Here is an 18,523-nt window from a genome sequence, read left to right on the forward strand (position 1 = left end):
CTCTGACCCCAGTCGTCTCCTCCCCGAATCCCATTTGACTCCGGGACCCCCACGCGACCCCCTCTCCTGATCCCCTCAACCCCTGGCCTCCTGCACCGCCGCCTTCTCAAACGCCCTGGAATCCCGGCACCCCGCGTCGCCCCCTCCCCGCACCCCGCTCGGCGTCGGCGCCGCCCCCGCCCCCGCCCCCGCAAGGTCCACACGGACTGACTCGCGCCGCACAGCGCTTCCCCCGCGCCCGCCTCTGCGGCTGCGCGCTGGCGGGGCCGAGGCGGAGGGGAGGGGGTCGCGCCGGGGGCCGGTGGAGCTGCTTTGGCTGCGGCGGCAGCAGGAGACGGAGCGAGCCCGGCGGCCACGGGCAGACCCGGAGGGAACGGAGGAAGCGGTCATGTCTCGCTACACGAGGCCCCCCAACACCTCCCTGTTCGTCAGGAACGTCGCGGACGCCACCAGGTGAGCGGTGGTGCCGCCGCAGGTTGGGGCGCGGGGGAGGGGCGGGTAACGGCCGCGGGGCGGAGCCCGGCGGCGGCCCGCGGGTCTGCCTAGCACCTCCCCGCCGGCCGGGCCGGGGCGCTCCGCGGAGGAGCCCTTCCCGGGGCCGGCGGGAGCCCTCGGGCTACTCGGGGCCTGGGCGGGACTTGCGCCTACGCCCTCCCGGCCGGCGTTCCGCCCCGCCGCGGCCCCGCTTCCGGGCCCCGTCGCGCTTCACTGCCCCCGGCACCTGGGCGGCGGGCCGGTACCCATCCCCACCGCGAGAACCGGCGGAGCGCCGGCTAACCCTTGCCCGGGAGCCGGTCCCTCCCCGCCTCTGGCCCTGAGTGTTCCTTGGGTGGATGCCTGCGTCTCGCCCCTTTGTCGCCGTACCGGGATAAAGCCGCGCATCTTACCTCCTAAATGGGAAGGAATTGGGGATGGTGAGAACGCGTTACGGAATAATGCGTACCTTGGGCCTTACGATTCCCTTTGCCTGTAGTCGGTAGTCTGGTCTACTTACAGGTGGTGCTGGTTAAATTTTATTCGTTGCACAGTTTTATACTATATACAAAGGATAACTTTAGTGAATGAGATTTCTGTGTTTTTCTTTAAAGTTCTGAGTGCAATATAAACACCCATCATAACGGTTTGGATAGACTTCCCTGGTCGGTTCTGATGCACTCAAACCACCCCGCCCCTCTTTGGAGAATTCTGTCTACATAGTGTCTGAACATAGATGTTAAGGAATGACTTCTTCTTATAACAGTGTCTTTCTCCCTTAATAGGGGCCAGAAGGAATGCCGGGGCGGGTGGACATTTTAATAAATGTCTAAAATAATATACATTTTCGTATCACTGGGCTTGCTTAATTTACTCTCCAGCCCCCCATCCCAAACTTTATAGGTATGCAGGATTATCTTATTGTACATAAGGGAAAGCTGCAAGTCAGCGTGTTAATGACTTACCTGGGGCTTCACAGCTGGAAACATATTGGAGCGCTTGACTCCAGAGCCATCAGGAGTAATCATCATAATTTACCTTTGAGAAGTAAATGTTAGGTCTTTTTAAAAAATTTGATCCCTGCTATTATATATGTATGTCACAACTGTAAACTGTGAGTCAATATACTTTAACATCCTAAAGATGCCTGTGTTTACATTTCTTCTCTCAACCTGTTTAATCAATATATTACATAGAAAATTTATAACTTGGGTAAGGTTAAAACAATTCCCACAGTTAAACAGACCACTTGAATACTGAATAAGATCAAGCCTCTCCAGTGTGCCTACAAAAAAATGAAAGGTTTCCAATTCTAATGGCCACAGGGGCCAGCCAGGGTAATATGAATGAGTGAAGGTGTCACGTTAAGGGACAGTAGGATGGTATGGACCCTGGCAAATGGAAAAGAACATGTGCCATCTCAAGGGGGCAGTGACTGCTACCAAGCTTCAGCTGATAACTGCTGTATAGACATTTGGACTTGTTTTAAATGTTTAAACATTGTGTAGGCAAAGTAAAACATATACACATGTGACACATGACCTCTGATCTAGATAATCAAGACTGATAATTGAGATTTATTGATTTCCTTTTCCATTTTTTTCACGACTTTCTAGCACTGCCACTGGGGGACAATCAAAATCTAGGAGGTTTGTATTAATGAAATTATAATAATCGCTAACATTTGTTGAGTACTCACTGTATACCAGACACTGTACTAAAAACTGTACTATGTTATCTTATTAAATTTTCAGTAACCTTATATAACAGATAAGAATCTGAGATTTAGAGACACTAAGGATCGTTCCTAAAACTGCACAGCTGTTGAGTAATGTTATGAAAGTAGAATCATCACATGTAACCTTAATTAATAGCATTTTTGTACAAGGTGGCATATAGTGTAAGTTAACTAGCAATATGACACCTAGACACATTTATCTAGTTATTTATAATTAATTAATTTTATTTTTGGCTGCGTTGGGTCTTTGTTGCTGCACGTGGGCTTTCTCTAGTTGTGGCGAGCAGGAGCTACTCTTTGTTGCTGTGCACGGGCCTCTCATTGCAGTGGCTTCTCTTGTTGCGGAGCACAGGCTCTAGGCACATGGGCTTCAGTAGTTGTGGCACGTGGGCTTCAGTAGTTGTGGCTCACGGGCTCTAGAGCGCAGGCTCAGTAGTTGTGGCGCATGGGCTTAGCTGCTCCGCGGCATGTGGGATCTTCCTGGACCAGGGTTCAAACCCGTGTCCCCTGTATTGGCAGGCGGATTCTTAACCACTGCGCCACCAGGGAAGTCCCCTAGACACGTTTTAAATTAGCTTTAACATTTGGTATGCTTATAAAGAAAATCATTGGGATGTATGTTAAAACAAACGGTATAAAATTATAAATACAGTATGATTTCAATTACATAAAAAATGAAGGGGAAATCTATATATATATTACAGAAAATGATCCTGGAAAGAAATCCCTTTGAGTGGTTTTCTTTATCTTGTTTTCATATTTTATTTAATGTTAGTTTTATAACAAAGCCAAATTTTATTTTAAATGTTTCTTTGAAGTGGCCATTTTAATACATATGATAAAGCACAAGACATTAAAACACATTATAGGTTAGCATTAAATTTGTTAGGAATGAAATTGAGCATAAGAACTAAAGAAAGATTTTTAAATTTTATAATTTTATAATTTGTGTTATGTTTCTTTTCACTGGTGAAGTAAGATGTGGACCAGGAAGAATATTAATTTTAAATCTTGGCATTTTGTGTACAGTAATCTTTTTAATGTCAGATATAGTTTTCTATTGGAACAAAGTAATGTCGAAATCTCAAAACATTCCCATTTTGATGCTTATCATCATGTTAGGTTGGGGAGCACCCATTAAGTACTTCTCTTGGATATACTTAGTAGCCTATGGTTACAGTGTGTATGAGGCTACATTAATATTGATATCAGTGGTCATGTAGAAAAAGCATTAAACAAAATCCAGCAAGATTCATGATAAAAAGTCTCAGCAAACTAGGCAGAGAAGGGAACTTCCTCAGCTTAATAAAGGGCATCTGTGAAAAACCTATAGCTAATAACATACTTAATGATGAAACTGAATGCTTTCCTCTTAAAAGACAAGGACGTCCACTCTCACAATCTCTATTCAGCATTTTATTGCAGGTCCTAAGCAATGCAACACGGCAAGAAAAAAAGACATAAAAATTATAAAGGTAAAAGTAAAACCTGTCCCTATTCTTAGGTGACATGTTTGTTTACATAAAGCTGTAGTAACCAGTAATGAGTTTCAGTGAGTTATTAGGATATGAGGTAAACTTAGTGAAAATTCTATTTCTGTATACTAACAGCAAACAAATAATGAAAAAATTTTTAAAATTCCATTTATCTTAGTATTAGACAACATACTTAGGTGGGACTTCCCTGGTGGCACAGTGGTTGGGAGTCTGCCTGCCAGTGCAGGGGACACGGGTTTGATCCCAGGTCTGGGGGGATCCCACATGCCGCGGAGCAACTGGGCCCCTGCGCCACAACTGCTGAGCCTGCACTCTAGAGCCCACGAGCTATGGTTGCTGAGCCCATGTGCCACAACTACTGAAGCCCGTGCGCCTAGAGCAATGACAAGCCACTGTGATGAGAGGCCCGCGCACTGCAGCGAGGAGTGGCCCCTGCTCGCCGCAACTAGAGGGCCTGCACGCAGCAACGAAGACCCAATGATGAAGACCCAACACAGCCATAAATAAATAAATAAATTTATTAAAAAAAAAAAAACCACATAAAAACATAGGAATAAGTTTCACAAAAAAACATGTAAAAACCTTTGCATTGAAGAAGACTATAACATGTTGCCAAGAGAGATCAAAGCCCAAAATAAATTGATAGATATACTTTGTTCTTAGATTGGAAGATGCAATTTTATTAAGTTATCAATTCAGTCCCAATTGATTATATTATAGATTCAAGGCACTCCTGACCAAATGCTTTTTAAAAAATAGAAACTAACAAGTTAATTCTAAAATATGTTAATATGCAAAGGATCTAGAATAGCCAAAATAATTTGGAAAAAGGTCACTGAAGCTGGAAGATTTATACTACCTGACTTAAAGATTTACTAAAAAGTTACGGTACTCAAAACAGTTTGATATTGGCCTAAGGATAGACAAATATATCAGTAGAACAGAAGAGAGGGTCCATAAATAATCCATACATATAGAGTCATTTGATTTTTGACAAAGGCACTAAAGCCATTAGAGAAAGGAAAGTCTTTTCAACAAATGGTGCTGTAACAACTGGATGTATGTACTAATTATATGAAAAAAATGTGCTGCAGCCTCTACCTCACGTAATTTGAACTGGATCATCAATTGAAATGTAAAAGATGAAACTGTAAAGCTTGTAGAAGAAAGCATAGGAGAATACCTTCATGACTTGGGGATAGGCAGAGATTTCTTATAGGACAAAGAAAGTAATTACCATAAAAAATATTGATAAATTAGATTTCTCCAAAATGAAAATTTCTGTTCATTAAAAAATAGCATTAAGAAAGTAAATAGGGGGCTTCCCTGGTGGCGCAGTGGTTAGAAATCCGCCTGCCAATGCAGGCGACACGGGTTCGTGTCCCGGTCCGGGAAGATCCCATATGCCGTGGAGTGGCTGGGCCCGTGAGCCACAGCTACTGAGCCTGCGCGTCTGGAGCCTGTGCTCGGCAACGGGAGAGGCCACGACAGTGAGAGGCCCGCGCATCGCGATGAAGAGTGGCCCCTGCTCGCCGCAACTGGAGAAAGCCCTTGCACAGAAACTATGACCCAACACATCCAAAAATAAATAAATAAATAAATTTATTAAAAAGAAAAAAGTAAATAGGCAAGCCAAAGACTGGGAGAAAATATTCACAGAACATATATCTCACAAAGGACTTTTTCTCAGAATAATAATGAACTTTTACAACTCAATAATAAAAAGACAAATGTTATTATTAAAAACGGGCAAAAAACTCAGACACTTTCAAGAGAAAAATATCTGAATGTCCAATTAGCACATGAAAAAGTGCTCAGCATCATTTGTTGTTAGGGAAATGCAAATTAAAACCACAGTGAGATTCCACTTAACGCCCAGTTGAATGGCTAAAATTAAAAAGACTGACAATACCAAGTGTTGACAAAGATTGGCACAACTGAAACTTACATGTTGGTGGTGGCAGTATAAAATGGTGAACCACTTTGCAGAACTGTTTGGCTCTTTCATAGAAATTAAATATATACATCCTCTTTAAAAACCCAGAAATTCTGCCCCTAGAATAAATGACCCATAAGCATGTAAAGATGTTGCACCTCACTGGTGTTTAGGTAAATTAAAATTAAAATAATGAGATACACATTCACTTTATATCCTTCAGAATGGCAAGGAGTAAAAGATGTTAGTGAGGAGTTGGATCCTTAGAAATTCTGATGCATGTCTTGGGGAGTTTAAGTTGATTTGGCTACTTTGGAGAACATGTAATGAAGCTGAAGATATTTGTACTCTCCAACCCATCAGTTGCATAGCTAGTGGTACATCCCAGAGAACTCTGAAGAGCTCTAGGAAGCACATGCATCATAATGTGCACTCTAGCACAGTTTGCAGTTTAAAAAAGCATTTTAAAATGTTCATCCATAGAAAGATGTATGAATAAATTGTGGTTTATTCATAACCATACCAATACAGAGTTAAAATGAGTGAACTAGAGCTACATGGAGAAATCTCAAGGGAGGAGAAGGAAAGGTGCAGAATTTTACAAATAGTCTGATACCATTTATGTGCATTTGCAGTAGAAATACAAAGTTATGCAGAGGAATGAGGAACACCAACGATTGTTTCTAAGGTAGGAGGATGTAATATTTCTTTAAAAATACTAAAAATTACAGCAAATAGGGCAAGTGTTGAGATATAATAAATGTTGTTGGTAGATACATGGGTGTTTCTTTTATTATCTCTATACATTTCTGAATGTCAAAATAGATCACACCAAAAATGCAAAAATAAATGAAAACAAAACAACAGCTCACAGGTGAGGGAGTGGAGACAATGAAAGGGAACCAGCTCTTTTGAGATTTGTTCCTTCAGACTTCTGGGATTCTAAGCCCCTGTGACACACACACTGCTCCAGCCTCTTTTATATTATCTAGGGTCCTCTTCTGTCAGCCACTCACATTTGGTTAATGGAATTGGTTGCCTCCTAAGACATTTATTTGAATACTAGCTTTGCTACTGGCTGTGTATACCTCTGGGCAAGGTAACTGCTCTCACTCTGTCTCCTTGACTATTAAATGGTAACAATGTGTTCTTTGCTCATTAATACAGCAAATGTATACTGAGCACCTACTGTGTGCCAAGCAACTATGCTAGGTTCTGAGATACACTAGTGAAGACACCTGCTTTAGAAGCGATTCTCAATCCTGAGCCTCAGAATTGCCTATGAAACCTTTAAAAACTTTAAACATAACTGGGGCTCACCATGGGAAGCACGTATTAGGTCAAGGATTAATGCATCAGGCTGGAATGCCTGTTTCTATAATATCTCCTTCACAGATGATTGCAATATTCAGGAATGGTTGAGAATCTTTACCCTGTAGTCTATGTTTTATGGGAGCAGGAATTGTGTTTTTCTTGTACTCTTCCATATTCCTAGAGCCTGGCCCATAGTACATATTCAATAAGTATTTGTTGAATGAATAAACAAAAGAAAAAAGACATTGTCACTGTCCTCTAAATCTAAAGTTAATAGTCTCTCAGGGAAGGCAGACAATTAAACATGTTATAGTGAGTATTAAATGAAATAAATATAATAAATAATAAAAATGTAATAAAGTTTGTCATAATATTGCCAGCACTGCCTGGTATATAGTGGCTACTTAGTCAGTGTTAGTTGAATCTTTATGTACTAACTCCTAAATCCAATCTCTAGCATTAATCACTGACTTCTAGTCTTGAAAAGAAAATAACTAATATAATTCGTATAATCACCATTTTCAGTTGCTTACAGAATTCTTATGGATGTTCCACCATCACCTCAAATTTGGCATTTCCAAACCTGAAAGTTTCTTCTTTTGCCTCTCCTCCCTCTTCTATTGAACTGTCTTTTCCAGCTATCTAATTTTTATCATGGACACCATCTTTCTTCCATTTGCCCGAGTTAGAAGCTTTGCAGTCATCTTAGGGTCTTTTTTCCACACAATGTTTTGACATACTCTAATATCTTCTGAGCCGTGTTTTGTGCTCATAGCGTGATTTTGAATCCCTAAGATCTCCACGAGGCAGCAGGGTAGAGTGGTTACGAACCCAGATTAGTGTCAGACTGTGGGAGTTTGCTTCCAGCTCTGTCGCTTGCTGGCTCCGTGACCTTAGGTGAGTTCACTTGTCTGTGTCCTCATCTGTAAACATCTGTTGTTATGGGAATTTATAAATGCATTATAACTGTCAGGTATTAATGCTAAGTATTTTATCTTTTCAGTTACATTGTAGCTCCATGAAGACAAATATTATGCGATGTATTTCTTTGGTGTCCCCTCTTTAGTACCTATCACAGTAGAAAGCATATAAGTGACTCAAAAATACTTGTCAAATTTGAGATTATGGTAGTTATTTTTGCTTTATGTTTACTAGTAAAACAACCATTTTTCTTTAAAGCCTGAGAAATAATTTTAGGACTTCTTCAGAATCTAATTCTTGCTATCTGAAAGCAATGAACATAAATGTGAAATTATAGTGAGATGAATGTGTTCTTTTTTTTTTTTTTTTTTTAAAGTATTTTTTTTTTTAAACGTTTCTTTAATTAATTAATTTATATATATTTATTTTTGGCTGTGTTGGGTCTTCGTTTCTGTGCGAGGGCTTTCTCCAGTTGCGGCGAGCGGGGGCCACTCTTCATCGCGGTGCGCGGGCCTCTCTCTGTCGCGGCCTCTCTTGTTGCGGAGCACAGGCTCCAGACGCGCAGGCTCAGTAGTTGTGGCTCACGGGCTTAGTTGCTCCGCGGCATGTGGGATCTTCCCAGACCAGGGCTCGAACCCGCGTCCCCTGCATTGGCAGGCAGATTCTTAACCACTGCGCCACCAGGGAAGCCCGATGAATGTGTTCTTAATGAAAGAGTTAATAGAACTTTCTATAGATTGACAATTGAAAAGTCTTGTAATAGGAGTAACTTTCAGAAGTGGATATGCTATATATAAAATAGGTAACCAACAAGGACCTATTGTATAGCACAGGGAACTGTACTCAATATTTTGTAATAACCTATAAGGGAAAAGAATCTGAAAAGGAATGTATATATATACACACACACATATATATACACACTCTGAATCACTGTGCTATACACCTGAAACTAACACAATATTGTAAATCAACTATACTTCAATTAAAAAAAAAAAGCAAAAAAAAAAGTGGATGTCCTGGGTTAGTGTTTCCTCAACCTGACTAAGCATAAAAGCCCACCTAGACTGCTTGTAAAAATACAGATTTCCAGATGTCATGAATCAGAATTTCCAAAAATGAGACCTGAGAATTTGTTGTTTTCTTTATTTTTTCCTTCTTTGCTAAACCCTGGGTAATTCCTGTGAGAGACAATTTTAGATAATGCTAGTCCAGATAATATACTTTCTTTTGAAGGTTTCAACTGGATTTCTGTAGGCAAAATATTTTAATCCAGCTATTCATATTTCTTTACCTTATTTCTAAAACACTTCAGGCCTGAGGACTTGCGCCGTGAGTTTGGTCGATATGGCCCTATAGTAGACGTTTACATTCCGCTTGACTTCTACACCCGCCGCCCGAGAGGATTTGCTTATGTTCAATATCCTTTATTTTACTGTGTGCATGTGAATAGACTACATACATGTGCATATACATATATGTACTCAGGAGTATATTTTATGAGATTAATATTGCCTAATTAAATGTGTTTATTTCTTTATCTCAGAAAATCTAAAGCAGTCCACAGTAGCTGGCAAGCGCCCCTCAGTTTGAACCAACCTGTTAGCTAGAATCCAAGCATAAACCGAGCAGGCGAGACAAAAGGCACCTAAAGTTCAAGCATCAAGGAGTAAAGAGGGAGGGTGGACACAGATATAAAGACCTGGAAGAGGGGAAGTCTTTATCAAGCAAAAGACAAAGCCAACACCAGGTTGAGACTTCGGCTTTCCTACATTTACTCAGAGTTCCAGAATCAAAGCCAAGTCTGATGTTGGTTCTGCGTCTCTTATAAAGTCCATCTTGCAAGCCCTAAAGAATAAAGGTCAAGGTTCAAGATCAAGTGACATTGAGGTAATTGCCAAAGTCTCATTTTGTATTGCATTACTTGAGCTTTTTCTGTTTTCTATTTTTAAAAAAGTTAAACCAGCAACAACCTCCTGAAATACAGCTATTTAGTCGTTTTATATAATTTGTTTCCATTTATTTAGGTTTAATATATAATTTATATAGATAAGGGAGTTTAGTGGGGTATTAGGAATCAATATATGTAATTCCAGATGTTTGCAGATTGTTTATATATTTCTTTTATAATCATATCCCAAATAATAAAAACATAAAGATATTTTAAAGCAGTAGGTTCAAAGTTAAATATCATTTTTAAAGAACCAAATCAGTTTTGAATATATGTTTTAGCTCACTTATATGTGTGCACTTTTGTTTATAAGTAATTTCTCCTAAATTAATTTAAAAAGCCTTTTAATGAAAGAGTAATTTTAATTTCAGAATAAAGATTTCTGCATGCTGATTTTTTTTCAGTGAAAAACCTGATAAATCTTTTACCTAAGAGAAAGGAGTGAGTCCTAAAGAGTTTATTTGATAATACTAACCAATGTTGGACTTATCTTTTTCTCATAGTTTCTAATTATACATGCATACTACAGCTACACTGATGTATACATTAAAAATATAGAGATTTGTTTCTGTTTTTTTATTTTTAGATTCACTCTTCTGAATCATAATGGGGCATTTGTTTTGATAATAAGTGACATTTTTTTCTGATTATTCATATTAGAGATGTGAGCTTAATGACTTGAGCTTGTTTTTCTAATAATTTCACGTCACATGTAAATAATTCTTTAAAAATAATATTTTTATTTGATATCTGATGTTCAAAGTGTCCTTAACAGCTAGTCATATTTGAAGATGTTCGTGATGCTGAAGATGCTCTTTATAACCTCAATAGAAAGTGGGTATGTGGCCGTCAGATTGAAATACAGTTTGCACAAGGTGATCGCAAAAGTAAGTGTGACTAAATAGTGGATCTTGTTTATTTAGCAGAATGAGTTTCAGCAATGACAGATTTTTTTAATTTAAAATTCTTTCAGAATATACTATTCGAGTGGTTTATTTATTGAGTGGTTATTTATTGAGGTTTTCAGGTAATGAATTGTAAATCTTGAATTTCATATTCTAGCACCAGGCCAAATGAAATCAAAAGAACGTCACCCTTGTTCTCCAAGTGATCATAGGAGATCAAGAAGCCCCAGCCAAAGGAGAACTCGAAGTAGAAGTTCTTCATGGGGAAGAAATAGGCGGCGGTCTGATAGCCTTAAAGAGTGAGTACAAAATACAAGGGGATTGAAAACTTAATTTTCTTAATTTTAAAATGGAAAACATTTTAAAGAGTTTTCAAAAACAGGCCACCAGAATCATTTTATTTAATATACATAAAGAATCAACTTTTGTAGAAGGATATGCTCTTCTCTATTTGTCATATATTGTTATTTTAACTTGGGTTTATTAGATACCTTCCAGTGTTTTCATTTCATGACAGACTTAACTTTAACCTTTTTAGTAGAAAGATAATATATACTGAGGAAAAAACAAAAAATTAAAAAGTGTATACTTGACAAATAAAATGAGGATTTTAAAAAAATAAAATTTTCCTAAATGAACCCCCAGATTAAGAATCTTGAAGTCTTATGATTAAAAACTCATAAGAAATACAGTGTAATCACTGTGAAAGGAAGTTGACTAAAGTTAATGTAAATCAATATATTTATAAAAGGCAAATTATTTTCAAGAATAAAGTCCAAGTACGGTAGTATTGTAGGAAGAAGACATAAAAGTGGTAGATTTTTCAGAAAAAGATATTTGCAAGTTATCTATTTTGCCTGCTAGGAGTTTGTTTCTGTTAGAATAATAGTAAATCACAATGGAAATTAATTATTTGGTGAAGCTATTTAAGTAATAACTGAAATTGTACTAGCATGCCTAAATTCCTAAACACTTAGGCACTATTTATCTTGAGTTTTAATGCGGTGATTTTTTTCATAGGCATGTAGACTTTTAAGGTGAATTCTGCCCTTGAAGAATGATCAGCGTTTACACTAGCATCCTCTTTCTATGAGTAATAAGAGTTGGCTCTCCTGGGGATTTCCCTGGTGGTCCAGTGGTTAAGACTCTGCGCTTCCACTGCAGGGGGCGAGGATTTGATCCCTGGTTGGGGAATTAAGATCCCACATGCTGAGCTGTGCAGCCAAAAAAAAAAGAAAGAAAAAGAGTTGGCTTTCCTGGGCCATATGTCGTACCCCTACGCTGTCCCATGACGACATAGCCTCAAATCAAAAATGATCTGCAGAACTGCTCGCTTTCACTCCAGTCCTTCCATTCCTCAACTCCAAGAGCCTAGACAAGGAAAAGCCCAACATAGGGTATATGTACCAGAGCTAGACAGAGAGTCTTTGCCCCAAGTCCCTAGTTCTAAAAAGAAGACTGTGAAGTGGCCTGGCTCCAGTCCCTCCAGCCAAGTGGAAAGAAAAGATAGGGAGAGAGAAATACCCAAGGATCTTGATTACTAGAAAATGTGGCCTCTTCAGAGCCCTAGTATCTTACATGTCAGCTCAGTCCCTCTCCTTGGGTATGAATCAAATGCTTTGATCTTGGCTCATTCTGAGGGAGGCATGCAAGTAGGAGGAAGCCTTAAGCTCCTTTTATAAGCCAGAAGAACCCAGGTCAGGATTGAGCCATCACCAAGATTGGTAAAGAAATATTTAGGAACAGTCATACTGTGTTCTGGAATTTGATTCTTTTTATCATACTTTGATAGTGTAAGAATATAAACCTCCCTTGTGTCTGTGGAGAATAATCCATTTTGTTCCATGGCCAAGGGAGAGCCATTTTCCTACTGATTGATTATTTGAGATTTTGACACTGATATATACTCAAATACAAGTTATATTTATAGAACCTAAAATGTGGGAACAAATTAAGAAATTTTACATGCCATGTGTATAGGAAAGTCACACCAGTACCAATGGTACTGCTTCTGGCTTCACGAAAGACATGAATAGTAAGAAAGTGATGTTCAACAGTTCACATTACTATAAATTAATGAATGGTTAATAAACCAAAAATCAAAGTAGATGTAATAATATTGTACCTAAAGCAGCACTGCCCTAATTTATTGAATAATATCTACTGGCCTTGGTGAAAAAGACTTAGTTTGTAAAAGAAAAGGAAAAAATTACCCATCTAATTCATTAAGAATATAAGCGGTTTCCAAATGCGATAGAGCCTTGATTAACCAGAACATTCACAGCATTTTCTGCCTTCTAGTGGCAGTAAAGTATACTACTTGGCTGGAGGAAAAACAAACAAAAAAGAAGTCTGTCAGTTATCCCAGTCATCATGGAGTATCAGGAATAGAAAGAACGGGGACTCCCTGGTGGTACAGTGGTTAAGACTCCACACTTCCCCTGTAGGGGGCCTTGGGTTTGATCCCTGGTCGGGGAAATAAGATCCTGCATGCAGAGCGTCCAAAAAAAATAAATAAATAAATAGAAAAACCCCACATTTTCTTGCAAGACAATGCTGTTCTTCTCTGTTCTAGTTATAAGACCGTTGCTTAACCTCTCTGACCTCAGTGTTTTTTATTTGTAAAGTTGTATTATAGAGAATGCAAATGTTACCCAGCTCTTAAGTTTCATAAGGATCAGATTGTGTGTGTGTGTGTATGTGTATGGGTCAGCATATAGATAAGTCTAACATGTACTATAAATATATTCAGTGTATGTGGTGTATTACCGTAGATAAAAAGAGGTCACTGCTTTTGCCTTTAGTGGATGTGGGAAAAAACTAGTTTGCTGCTATCATTAGACTGTGAACTCTTTGTGGAGCAAGGACTTTTGTCTTAATGCTTAATATCCCTAGCATTTATTAGTAGTCCCTTACTCAGATATTCCATAAATCTTTGTTAAATTTGTGTCAGTGAATGTGTATATACTCCTAAATATTCCTGAAGAATGTTAAAATTGCCCCTAGTCCAAATATAGCATCCTTTTTTTTTTTTTAAGTTTTATTGAAGTGCAGTTGATTTACAGTGTTCTGTTAGTTTCAGGTGTACAGCACAGTGATTCATTTATATATATATATATTCTTTTTCAGATTCTTTTCCCTTATAGGTTATTACAGAATACTGAGTGTAGTTCCCTGTGCTATACAGTAGGTCCTTGTTGGTTATCTATTTTATATGTAGTAGTGTTTATATGCATCCTGGTTTTTTTCTTATGTTAGAATTTTTTTTCCCAAGGACAATTTTCCCATTTTGTTTTCTACAACTGTCTACAACAGGAATGAAACAATAATTTCTAAAAAACTGTGCTTTAAAAAAAATAAAAATAAAAGACTGTGCTTTTATTCTAAAATATATTCTACATCAATATGTTTATACTTTCCAGTGCTCTTTGTTCCTTCCTGTAGTTCCATGCTTCTACCTGGGATTATTTTCCTTCATCTTGAAGCATTTTTACCGTTTCTTAGAGTACAAGTCTAATGGCAGTGAATTCTCTCAGTTTGTCTGAAAACATCTTCATTTTATATTCATTTTTGAAAGATATTTTTGCTGAAGATAGAGTTATAAGTTGGCAGGAAGTTTTTTTCTTTCTTTAATAATGTCATTCCATCGTTCTGATATCCACGGCCAGTCTTAATGTTGCACCTTTGAAGGTAATGTGTCTACTGTTCTCTAGCAGATTTTCAGATTTTTCTCTTACTTTGGTTTTCAGCAATTTCACTGTGACATGCCCAGCATAGGTTTCTTTGTATTTATTCTACCTGAGGTTTACTGAGTTCCTTGAAATTGTGAGTTATTATGCCTTTCATTAGTTTTGGAAAATTCTAGGCCATCATCTCTTCAAACATTGCTTGTACCTTATTCAATTTTTCCCTTAGGCCACGTGAGTATGTACCAAATAAATCTTATGCTCTGTTCTGGATTTCTTAAAATTTCTTTTCTCATTGTGTTTCACTATAATATTTTTCTAATGACCAGTTTGCTATTTCTTACTTCTGCTGTATCTAGACTGCTATTAAATCCATCTAATGACTTTTTTTTTCTTTTTTTTTTTTTTTTTAATGAAACTCTCTAGGAGTTAAGCCAGCATTTTATTTATTTATTTTTATTTTTGGCTGTGTTGGGTCTTTGTTTCTGTGCGAGGGCTTTCTCTAGTTGCGGCAAGCGGGGCCACTCTTCATCGCGGTGCGTGGGCCTTTCACCGTCGCGGCCTGTCTTGTTGTGGGGCACAGGCTCCAGACGCGCAGGCTCAGTAGTTGTGGCTCACGGGCCCAGTTGCTCCACGGCATATGGGATCCTCCCAGACCTGGGCGCGAACCCACATCCCCTGCATTGACAGGCAGACTCTCAACCACTGCGCCACCAGGGAAGCCCCATCTAATGACTTTTTAAGTTCGAATATCATGTTGTTGGTTCTAAAATGTCCATTTGATTCTTTTTATAGATTCCAGTATTGTTTAAATTCCCCATCTTTTTTTATTTATTTGTCTTTTCCTCTTCTTTTCTTTTTTTTTGTATTTTTTTGGCTGTGCCCCGTGGCTTGTGGGATCTTAGTTCCTTGACCAGGGATCAAACCTGGGCCCCCTGAAGTGGAAGCTCAGAGTCCTAACCACTGGAATGCCAGGGAATTCCCTTATTTTCTTGAACATGTTAATCATAGTAATTTTAAAAATTATTTTCTGAATAATGCCAATATCCAAATTATTTTGGGTCTCATTCTTTTGTCTTTTATTTTCCTTAGCTTTTAGTCATTTTTGTCTGTTTTTCACATACCTCATAATTTTTTATTGGATGTTGGACATTACTGTTGAAAGATTATAGAGGTTTTGGATGATAACGATTCTCCAAAGAAAGCTGTTTTCTTCTAGCGGGCAGAGCATTGGCAGATCACCTTGATCCTGTCAAGGCTTGGTTTGAGGCACTGTTAAGGCTGATCCATTTCAGCTTTACACTTACTCCTAGGGCATGACCCTTAACCTGGAGGATGAGGCCCTTCTGGCTTCTTAATTGAAAGCCTGCGTTGTCACTCAAGGCTCCTTGACCTTTTGGGGGGCTTGAATTCCAGCCTCTCTCACCAGCAACTCTGTATCTGAGAAAATTTCAGCTAAGTTCTTTTTTTTTTTCTTTTAACATCTTTATTGGAGTATAATTGCTTTACAATGGTGTGTTAGTTTCTGCTTTATAACAAAGTGAATCAGCTATGCATATACATATATCCCCATATCCCCTCCCTCTTGCTCAGCTAAGTCCTTAAATCTTCCAGATGCTGTTTTCTGCTGACCTCTTAGAGTCTAATCCTGTGCATGTGCAACTTGGAAGACGGCCAGCGACTGAGGAGAACTTGTAGGCAGATCTTAGGGGGTGGGGGTTGCCTGTGGTGTCCTTACCTCTGGGATTTTCGTCTCTCCAGTCCTAGCCATTTTCATGGCCCTGAATTCTAACTTCTGTCTCTGCAGCTTAGTCCAATAGCTGTTTTCTAGTTGGGCTCAAGTCTCCCGTGCTGGCATTTGGAAAATGGTCTTAGGAAAAGAGCTATGGCTTGTAACCCCTCGAGTTCTGCTTGTGTTGGTAATTCTCCAATGCCTTTTAACAGTTGTTTTATAAATGTTGTCTAGCTTTTTTATATAGCTCTTTTCTATGGGAAGATTAGTCTAGAACAAGCTGCTCTGTCATGGCAAGATTCAGAAGTCCTCCATCTAGGTTTTTGTCTTTATAAACATTTGATAAGCTTTAAATATTTTCTTTCTTTCTTTTTTTCCCTTCAGATTTTCTAACCTCTTAGGATTATGTAACCCAGACTAAATATGCAAAATAAATATATTTTTCAGAACTGGCTCATAAGATATATTGATATCTAGCAAAGTCAAAATCTTTTGGTCAGATATTACAAACTTGTACTTATGTTTGAACCAGAAGCATGCATGATAAAATTAGAGTTGTTTCTTTTAGCTTATCCAATAAAAACATAACTAATGTTATGTAAAGTATATAAGTTCCTTAAAGTGTTGTTTCCTAACCTATTAACTATTTTTGTGTGAAATATATACTCTGATATTATGGATGTTTGCAGGTCCCGACACAGGCGATTTTCTTACAGCCAGTCTAAATCTCGCTCCAAATCACTACCAAGGCGATCTACCTCAGCAAGGCAGTCAAGAACCCCAAGAAGGAATTCTGGTTCTAGAGGACGGTCAAGGTCCAAGTCCTTGCAAAAAAGGTCCAAGTCGATAGGAAAATCACAATCAAGCTCACCTCAAAAGCAGACCAGCTCAGGAACAAAATCAAGATCACATGGAAGACATTCTGACTCCATAGCAAGATCCCCATGTAAATCTCCCAAAGGGTTTACCAATTCTGAAACTAAAGCACAAACAGCAAAACACTCTCATTTTCGATCACATTCCAGATCTCGGAGTTATCGTCATAAAAACAGTTGGTGAACAGCAACAGAAGAGTGCTACGTAGTATTTAATATGTTATTAAACCTCTCATTATGTTAAATAAAAATTCTTCAAGGCTTACAGAAAAAGTGAGTTGATATTAGTTACTTTGGGCATGTGCAAGAGATAAAATCTCTCTAGCTTGGGTTAATGAAGATTTGGTCTCGATTTAAGGGCCCATACCACAAATTATGATGTGAGTAATGTCCCATTTTATGGACCATTTTTTGTTTACATTGTGGCAGAAGGGTACTTTTCAAAGGAAATGGATAAAATGGAACTAATTTGGAAAATTGGACTTGGATGTTAAGTATTAATAATACTAATAACTTTTACAAAAGTTTTTTTACTTTAAAGCACTTTCCTTTCATGTAAAAAGTAATTATGACTGTATAATCGCATAGGGCAAACTTAAGACTATTTGACATCTTACGTCTCCTTTTTGTTTTCTCTTTAAACTTGGGCCAATTCCTGATGGGTATTAATTCATATTACAAAATTCTGACATTTCTAAAAGTAGAGTTTATAGAGAGATCAAGCATTCAAAAGATACATTCTTTCCTGAGCTCAGAAAAGGTTTATTTTTACTGGGTGGAACAGTATAGATAAGTAGACATTAAATTGCATCCTATACCATATTTATTCACTTCAGAAATATCGAAACGTTATAAAAATTCTGAGTTTTGAATGGTTTGAGACTACTCTAAAAATGATGTGCAACACTCATAGTCCAAAAAATTCATATCAAGCCTTACACATTTGAAGAGTGGTACATTTTGTATAAAAATCATACTTTATACCATTAATTCTGCATACCTACTTTTCATCTATTGCTTAATTTTTCTTTTTAGAGCTCTAGCTGACGACTTTAAATTGTATAGAATAAGTCTTATTTATTTTTGGAAATGTTTAGTACCTTGTATTAAGAAACTCAAGACTGCCTCCTCAAAAAACAACTTTGCAGTATTGGGATTTACATTACACTGCCCTTCATTTTTTTAAGCCAAATAGCTTTATTGATATTCATTGCTTTTGTAGTTGTTAAAACTAAGAATTTCTTTAAAAATGTGTTTGTAGATTATGTTTTTCAGAGGGTTTTGGTAGTATTTGTGATAAAATGGTTTTGCATATGGTTATTATAGGGGATATATTTATAGAGCTCTACTTGTGTACCTTGTTGAATTACATTGAAATTAAAAGTTCTCAGCCCATACAGTTAATATTTGTATCTAGAGTGCTTTAGAAAAAAAATATGTCTTATATTTTTAGCATATAGGAGCCAATATTGCTTCTATTCTGAATACAAATTCC

General features: G+C 38.1%; 1 protein-coding gene across 8 annotated transcripts; it reads left to right on the plus strand.

The window, feature by feature from the left end:
* The first annotated feature begins 248 nt into the window (after positions 1-248).
* Positions 249-18,469, plus strand: SRSF12 (serine and arginine rich splicing factor 12). Of its 8 annotated transcripts, none has more exons than XM_068551466.1 (6): positions 304-453; positions 2,091-2,123; positions 9,195-9,299; positions 10,614-10,717; positions 10,893-11,034; positions 16,843-18,469. In XM_068551466.1, the coding sequence occupies exons 1-6, from the start codon at positions 389-391 to the stop codon at positions 17,210-17,212; spliced, it is 819 nt and encodes a 272-aa protein (XP_068407567.1). In that variant the 5' UTR covers positions 304-388; the 3' UTR covers positions 17,213-18,469. The 8 variants fall into 8 exon arrangements, with proteins under 8 accessions (XP_068407575.1, XP_068407567.1, XP_068407568.1 ...); XM_068551469.1 differs by lacking the exon at positions 304-453 and adding an exon at positions 620-914; XM_068551472.1 differs by lacking the exons at positions 304-453; positions 9,195-9,299 and adding exons at positions 620-914; positions 9,426-9,769 and having other exon boundaries at positions 10,594-10,717.
* Positions 18,470-18,523: the final 54 nt, after the last annotated feature.

Source organism: Eschrichtius robustus, chromosome 9 (genome assembly GCF_028021215.1).
Source record: "Eschrichtius robustus isolate mEscRob2 chromosome 9, mEscRob2.pri, whole genome shotgun sequence".
Classification (NCBI taxonomy): Eukaryota; Metazoa; Chordata; class Mammalia; order Artiodactyla; family Eschrichtiidae; genus Eschrichtius; species Eschrichtius robustus.

What these genes read in the sequence shown, in the direction of transcription:
- SRSF12 (XM_068551466.1), top strand. Translation starts at nt 389, where the DNA reads ATGTCTCGCTACACGAGGCCCCCCAACACCTCCCTGTTCGTCAGGAAC. An exon ending in TGCACAAGGTGATCGCAAAA is followed by an intron (nt 10,718 to 10,892) that starts GTAAGTGTGACT and finishes TTCATATTCTAG; the next exon opens with CACCAGGCCAAATGAAATCA. An exon ending in CGGTCTGATAGCCTTAAAGA is followed by an intron (nt 11,035 to 16,842) that starts GTGAGTACAAAA and finishes GGATGTTTGCAG; the next exon opens with GTCCCGACACAGGCGATTTT.